This window comes from Galleria mellonella, unplaced genomic scaffold (genome assembly GCF_026898425.1).
Source record: "Galleria mellonella isolate WM207_F2 unplaced genomic scaffold, CSIRO_AGI_GalMel_v1 utg537, whole genome shotgun sequence".
In the NCBI taxonomy this organism is placed as follows: Eukaryota; Metazoa; Arthropoda; class Insecta; order Lepidoptera; family Pyralidae; genus Galleria; species Galleria mellonella.
The window spans coordinates 1-8,675 of NW_026442112.1; the positions used below are offsets into that span (position 1 = coordinate 1).

The following is an 8,675-nucleotide window of genomic DNA, read 5'->3' on the forward strand; positions in this document are numbered from 1 at the left end:
AAACATTACACCTCTCTGCAGGTAACTCAATTGATCGCCAACTGTGTATATCACATTATCCACAAAATTTGGTATGTCTTCCGTGAATATCGATATATTGTCTTCGTATGTGATTTGAATAAATAAAAATACATATCTAATGGCATCGACTATCAACGAGGAGATGGTCGTCGCTACAGCAACAATAATTTTCCCAGTGAAAGAAGCGATGAGAAATACATTTTGTATTGTTATAGCAATTAGATTTATCACTTTTGCAACATAAGAAATCATTGTCATGAATCATTGTAATCAAATGAGACTATTTTCTCTTAGACTCCTAATCTTATTAGATGGAGAACAGGTAATTTTATGGGGTTAAATGTCATATGTCAGTTTTTTTTTTAATTTTAACCCCTTTGGAAAAAAATTTAAGGGGTCTAGAAACTAATATATCCTTATATGTGTGTACAGGCCTCCTAATAGTGATTACAATGTTTTTGAAGGGGTGATGGAGGATATTTTAAAAAAAGTATTTAATAGTATTAAAAAAATTATTGTATGTGGAGATTTTAACGTTGATATTCTTTGTAACACACCCACATGTACAAAAATTATTAGTTTATTTCAGTCATTTGATTTATGTCATGTCTTTCATGAACCCACTCGTGTAACTGCCACGTCTGCTACTTGTCTTGACAATGTTTTTTGTAACTGCGAGTATACAGAAAAATTCATAATAAATAAACTTCCTTCAGATCACTGTGGTCAAGTTGTTAAGTTTAGCAGTCAAATCAATAAAGTCAACAATAATAAAAAATCAAAAAGACAAATAAACGTTTACAATATTAATAAATACAAAAGCGCGATTAAAAATAAATTGGATTTGCTGTTACAATCTAGTAATAATCCTGATTATCTTTACACCAAGCTAATTAATATTTTATCCGGAGAATATGAACAATTTTTCAAGAAAAAAGAAGTTCATGTTAAATCTAAATTCACGGAATGGGCAACAGTAGGAATACTTAAAAGTAGAAATATTTTGTTTGATTTATACGATCAAAAAAAATATCGATTTGATGACAAATTCACCACTTATGTAAAAAATTATTCTAAAATTTTTAAAAAGTTTGTATTATGGCTAAGTCTAATTATTTTAATAAACAAATTAAGCAGTCTTCTGACAAAATTAAAACCATCTGGAGCATTATAAATAAAGAAACTGGAAGATCTAAAATAGCCTGTAATCAATTTACATTAAATTATGATAATAAATTAATAACAACAACAAAAGATGTAGTTAATATTTTTGAAGATTTTTTTGCTAATATTCCGATTGATATTACATCTTCTCTGGACTCATCTCAATCTCGAGCAAAAAAATTACTAGAGACTAATATCGGTTGTTGTTCTTTAAGATTTAAATTTTCACATGTTAGCCCCTTTCATATCATAAAAATATTCAAACAGCTAAATTTAAAAAATACGGAAGACCTTTGGGGCATGTCTGTAAAAGTAGTTAGTTCTTTCATAGATATTGTTGCTCCATATCTAGCCACTATTTTTAATAAATGTATTGATAATGGCGTTTTTCCACATTTAATGAAATTTAGCAAATTAATCCCACTATTTAAATCAGGAGATAAATTTGAGCCAGGGAACTATAGACCTATATCTATTTTGCCAGTTCTAAGTAAGGTGTTTGAAAAGATAATGTTAAATCAAATGTTACATCACTTCAGGGTTAACGGACTGCTTCACAGTCAGCAATATGGTTTCACCGCCGGCAAGTCTACCACTGACGCAGGTGTTGCGCTAATGACACATATTTTCGAATCTTGGGAGAGGTCACAGGATGCACTCGGAGTTTTTTGTGACCTATCAAAGGCATTTGATTGTGTGGATCATAAAACGCTTTTGTACAAGCTCGAACATTATGGTATAAGAGATAATGATCTAAAATTAATGAGAACTTATTTAGAGGATAGGGTTCAAACTGTAGATATTGACGGTGTAAAATCTAAGGGAGCTAATATTAAGATGGGCGTTCCACAAGGGTCAATCTTAGGCCCCTTTCTCTTTTTAATCTACATAAATGACCTTCCCTTTATGGTAGAGAAAATTGCAGATATAGTGCTGTTTGCGGATGATACTTCGTTAGTGTTTAAAATTGGACGTCAAAGTAATCAATTAGACGATGTTAATTGTGCTATGTCTGCAATATTAAATTGGTTTACATGTAATAACCTATTATTAAATTCCAGCAAAACAAAGTGTATAAAATTTACACTTCCTAATGTAAGACTAATAAATACACAGTTATTGCTTAATGACGAAATAGTAAATTTTGTTAATGATACAGTTTTTTTAGGTATAACAGTGGACTCGAAATTACAATGGGGGCCCCATATTTCAAAATTGGCCAGTAGACTCAGTTCTGCTGCATATGCAATTAGAAGAATTAGGCAATTAACAGACGTGGCGACGGCTAAACTTGTATATTTTAGTTATTTCCATAGCATAATGTCTTATGGCATACTGCTGTGGGGTAAAGCAGCCGATATAAATACTATATTTGTTTTACAAAAGAGAGCCATACGTTCTATTTATGGTATGGGTTCAAGAGAGTCATTACGTCAGTGCTTTAAAGACTCAAATATCCTCACAGTTACTTCACAATACATTTATGAAAATATTATGTATACACGGAAGAACTTAGCGAGTTTTAAAAAACTCAAAGACTGTACAAGTAGAAACTTACGCAATATAAATAAGCTTATTTTACCTAAATGCCGTCTGCACAAAATCAGTAATTCATTCTATGGTAATTGCATAAGATTTTATAATAAACTGCCGGAATCTGCATTAAATCTGACAGAGAGGCAATTCAAATCTTATATTAAACAATTTTTATGTAAGAAAGCCTATTACAGGATAGACGAATTCATAGATGACAACATATCAAGTAAATAATTAGTTTATTAGCATACAACGTTATAATTTTATTTTCTCATTGCTTTCTTGATTTAATTGATTAATTTTAGAAATATGAAAGCGTAGCGGTTTTTTGTATTAATTGCCGCATGCATTCTTATGTAAAATGTGAATACTATAACTATCAGATGGCAATTGTGAGTAGCTTTGACGTGGTCTAATGTTTTGAGTAGTCATGCTCACTAAAATGTCCAGACTTGTGGCGGCGTGGTGGGCCGGGTCATTGGGCTCCCTAAAATATGGTCGAGCGCAGTGATGGCTGGCTCATCCGTCATACTCGTGAACGGGTGCTGCTTGTAGGGACTGGTCTGCTCTAATCACTATGACTGATTTCCTCTTATTAATTGTTTAACCAGTTGGTTATGTATTCAATTTTTTTTTTTCTTTTTGAGTATTTAATTGAATTAGTGCTAATTGGTGGTTTGTATTCACACAATTAAACTTAAAAATGTAAAATAATAATAAAATTATTTAAAAGAGCATCACGCAAGTTTCTTGCTCGTTCTTCTTGTGATGAGACAGCTTTCCGAACGAGCGGTAAATTAAAAAAAATGTAATGACTTTTCAAAAGTGCTTCAATGTAAGTTTATTTGAATAAATGATTTCTATTCTATTCTATTCTATTCTAATAATTTTACCGAGTTTTAGGCGACTAGGCTAATTCCAATCCAATTTTTGGCAAATTCCTGTCCATTTTCTTTGGCAACACTAGAGTTAGAATATAGGTATTCTGTGATATTTTTGACTGTTTTATTTTTTATTTGAAGCACAAGGCCTCTAGACAAATAGCAAACGAATTCGTCGATGGAATCGACATCGCTAGCGAGTTTGTAAGATATAATGAGATAGCAACGCCGGGTGACTCATTCCAATTCACAGACTCGCTAGCGATGTCGATTCCATCGACGAATTCGCTTGCCACTTGTCTAGAGGCCCAGATATTTACGAGATAATAAGTATATATATATATAATATCCTAAGAACAATTCTATTCCAAAATATTTGTTAATATTGTTAAGAAGAGGTCTTTGTCTAACGACAAAGTGTTCTTCTTTATCTGTGCGTTACCTAGCAACTTGTTTTGTTAATGTTCTGTTGAAACAAAAATTACTTTCACTATAAATATATGTAGTAATATTCTATCTTAAATCTGTTACATTTCCTGTCATTTAATTTGTAGTATACGAAACTCTTTACAAATACTGGTTTGTTTTTCTATTATTGACTTAAGATTGTGACATTCCTTTTCTAACTACTATTGTCTGTAATAATACCAATGTATCGTTATTTTTAGTTGAATTAAACCAATATTTCCCTATGGTCTATATCGTTTTGTATCAATTAATTCAACTAAAAATAACGATACATTGGTATTATTACAGACAATAGTAGTTAGAAAAGGAATGTCACAATCTTAAGTCAATAATAGAAAAACAAACCAGTATTTGTAAAGAGTTTCGTATACTACATTCACCCATCCTTTTTTAAAAGAACTTGATGCGTATCCATTGCCGAACATTGAATTTCTTGTATCTAAAATTGCTCAGAATAAATATTTTAGCCAAATAGACCTTAAAAGTGCTTACCATCAAGTGCCGATTCTGCAAAAGGAAAGACCTTATACAGCATTTGAAGCATGTGGTAAATTATATCAATTTACACGTATACCTTTTGGAGTTACAAATGGCGTATCAGCATTCCAAAGAACGATGCAATATATTATTGATAATGAAAATCTTACAGATACTTATGCTTACTTAGACGATGTCACTGTTTGTGGAAAGGATAAACTTACCCATGATGCTAACTTAGCCAAATTTATGACAGCAGTAGAAAAATATAAAATTACTTTAAATAAAGATAAATGCAAGTTTGGCTCTGAGTCTATTAACTTATTGGGTTATACTATAGAGAATAACACTGTAAAGCCTGATAAAGAGCGTCTTAAACCATTACTTTCTATGCCTGCACCTACAGACTTAACTTCCTTGAAGAAAATATTAGGTATGTTTGCACATTTTTCTAGATGGATAAACAATTATTCAGAGAAAATAAGTCCTTTAATAACGAATAACTCATTTCCTTTATCACATGAGGCAAGCGAATCATTTGAAAGTATCAAGAAAGATATTGCAAATGCAGCTTTGGTAGCAATTGACGACACACAAATGTTCACTGTCGAAACAGATGCTTCTGATCATGCTTTGGCAGCAACGCTTTCGCAAAATGGACGCCCTGTAGCATTTTTTTCCCGATCCTTAACAGATTCTGAAAGAAACCATTCGTCAATAGAGAAGGAAGCATCAGCGATTGTTGAAAGTCTACGTAAATGGCGTCATCATTTAATTGGAAAACATTTTCTTTTAATAACTGATCAACAATCTGTCTCTTTTATGTTCAATCAGAAGCATACAAGTAAAATTAAGAATGAAAAAATAGAGAGATGGAGACTGGAACTGTCTTGTTTTAAATTTGATATTGTCTATCGACCTGGTAGACAAAATATAGTATCAGATGCATTATCAAGAGTTTGTGCTAGTACATTTTCACGTAAAAATTTATATCAACTGCACAATACTCTATGCCATCCAGGAATCACAAGAATGGCTCATTGGGTGCGTTCTAAAAATTTGCCCTATTCTCTTGTAGAGATTAAAGACATGACTGCGAGTTGTCCTATTTGGGCCGAGATAAAACCTAGATTTGCAAATAGCAAAGGACGACTTATCAAAGCTACTTCTCCATTTGAAAGACTCAGTTTAGACTTTAAAGGGCCGTTACCTTCGAATACTGAAAATAAATATATATTAACTATTGTTGATGAATTTTCTCGTTTTCCATTTGCTTACCCGTGTAAAGACGTATCATCAGGAACTGTCATAACGTGTTTAAAGGACCTCTTCTTTACTTTTGGAACGCCTCTATATATTCATTCAGATCGTGGTGCTGGATTTATGTCACAAGAATTTAAAGATTTCCTACTAAGAAATAATATTGCTTGTAGTCGAACTACACCTTACAATCCGGAAGGAAATGGTCAAGTTGAGCGATTGAATGGGACACTGTGGAGAACCATCCAATTATCTTTAAGATCCAAGAACCTTGACATACGATATTGGGAACAGGTACTACCTCTAGCATTACATTCCATACGCTCTTTGTTATGTACTGCTACGAATGCAACTCCTCATGATAAGTTGTTATGTTTTCCCAGACGATCTGGTAATGGAATTTCTTTACCTTCGTGGTTAATGATTCCTGGCCCAATACTTTTGAAGAAAAACGTAAGAAAAAGTAAATATGATCCTCTAGTAGAAGAAGTCGAATTGCTAGAATCCAACCCAAATTATTCTTTAGTACGTTTTGCTGATGGACGAGAGGATACTGTATCTAATAGACATCTTGCCCCAATTAATAGATTAGTTGGAGATATAGCTAACACTGACGAAATTGAGAACTCCGATCGATCTCGAACCGATACAGATACCGAGAGCTACAACACCACGACTGAAACCGACAATTTGAATGCTGATGGCACTGGGCCTTCAATGGTGGTCGATTCGTCTCAGCGGCTTATTCGTGAAAGAAGACCACCCGCTTATTTAGGGGATTATGAATTATAATAACTTAGGTTTTTTAAAAAAGGATGGGTGAATGTAGTATACGAAACTCTTTACAAATGCTGGTTTGTTTTTCTATTATTGACTTAAGATTGTGACATTCCTTTTCTAACTACTATTGTCTGTAATAATACCAATGTATCGTTATTTTTAGTTGAATTAAACCAATATTTCCCTATGGTCTATATCGTTTTGTATCATAATTTCTTAAAGAATATTCTATTTGTTTCTTTAATCTGTGTATTGTGCACTTGGCCTGGATAGCTTTTTTTTAATGGATAATAATGGAATGGTAACTCTGTCTGCGCTAACGGTATACGCTGGCGGAGCACTAGTGAGGGATGATAGGTGAGAATGAAAAGGCAGGTCAGTTAGCCCATTGTGATGAATACACCTGGAATTCAGCCCGATGATTGCCAGGGGGACCACGTGGAGGTCGACCTGACAAGGTATATTGATAGCAATGAGACTGGTCGTTTACATTACTCACAATTCCTTTAATTAATTTACGAACCAGTTTAGTTATTATTGATACGATTAGTCTTGAAGTTTAGATTTTCATCTAATACAATACTAAGATACATTAACGAGCCAACTTTCTCAATTTGATTACAACTACAATTTGTGGAGAAATTACCACCAGAAAGGGAGTAGCCATTAGCATGAACCTTAAGAGTACACAGTGTAGGAGGACGGGATGCAGCTGTTTTATGAAACTACATGAATTGTTTTAGAAGCATTTAGTGTAAGGAGGTTGTAATTTAGCCACTCGTATACTCGCTGAAGACCAGCTTCCGTCAAGTATTATGCTTCTAAAAATTAAAGCTGTATCATCTGCGTAACATATTATGTCACAATTCTGCAGCTGGGCGTTTAAAATATCGTTAATATATAAAGTAAATAAGACAGGACTCAGTATACTTCCCTGAGGTACACCAAAGGGTACACAGTTAAGATCGCTCCTCTGATCACCTATTTTTACACATTGGTTTTTTGTGACAAATAACTGTTGAACCAGTTTAAAAGCAAAACACGAATGCCGTAACTCTTGAGTTTCCTCAGAAGCGTAGAAACCGAAACCGTATCGAATGCCTTGGCAAGGTCAAGAAAGACACCAATACAGTATTTTCCCTCATCCAGATGATCGACAACAGTATCCGCCAAAAAAAAAAAATCACAGCATCTTCAGTCCACTTACTCTGACGAAATCCGAACTGGTTGTTGTTTAAAATTTGATTTTCCTGTAGAAACCTAACTAGCCGCTTGTAAATACTCTCTAGAAGTTTGGAAAACGCAGGCAAGAGTGATATTGGACGATAATTGTTGGGATCATCTTTAGCTCCACCTTTATGTATAGGAACTATTACAGCTGTTTTCCATATCTGATCCAGATCCTAACAATATACTGCGATTAAATATTGATGCCAGCGGGTTTGTAAAAAGATTATCTCAATTCCATATTGCTATAATCTCATTACCATCTCGCTTAGCCCGACGAACGAAAGCAACTGCCGAAGGACTAGGCATCGATAGAGAATGGTCGTTGTTCTTCTCTTTACTCTGCCATTTAGGACAAACCCGAGAAACATAGCCTAAATCAGTTTCTTGGAGATTAATACCAAACCCTTAATTAAATAAATTTAAGTAATTATTACTCTATGATTAATGTAATTAAGCAGAGCTGATTTCTATGTAATATTACAAATTTTGCTGAACCTATAAAATTAATTGATGCTAATATTTAACAAACAATTCTGTTTCCCGTTAAAACGTCGTCTTTTAAAATAAAAAAATAATGATACATACACAAAATAATCATACGTACATAAATAAGTACAAACAGAACTATTTCTCTTATACGCATAATATAATACGTATATATTCTTTAGAACTGAATATGTGTATTTTTAAGATGCTGTTTGACTCGGCATAATACTTTCAACTATTGTTTGATGCGCTAAAGGGAATTTGCACTATTCGTCTGAAAAAAAAAATGGATAAAAAATTGTAGTAGAGTAAAATAATGTAACATAATATAGATATTCGTTATATGGCCTACAGGCCATGTTTTTTTTTAAC

At 33.2% G+C, this 8,675-nt stretch overlaps 1 protein-coding gene across 1 annotated transcript; it reads left to right on the forward strand.

Annotated features, from left to right (window-relative positions):
* The first annotated feature begins 4,685 nt into the window (after positions 1–4,685).
* Positions 4,686–6,599, forward strand: LOC128201532 (uncharacterized). The gene has a single exon (XM_052898806.1). It carries the CDS (start codon positions 4,686–4,688, stop codon positions 6,597–6,599), a length of 1,914 nt encoding a protein of 637 aa, XP_052754766.1.
* Positions 6,600–8,675: the final 2,076 nt, after the last annotated feature.

Coding starts and splice junctions, on each gene's coding strand:
- LOC128201532 (XM_052898806.1), top strand. CDS start 4,686: ATGCAATATATTATTGATAATGAAAATCTTACAGATACTTATGCTTAC.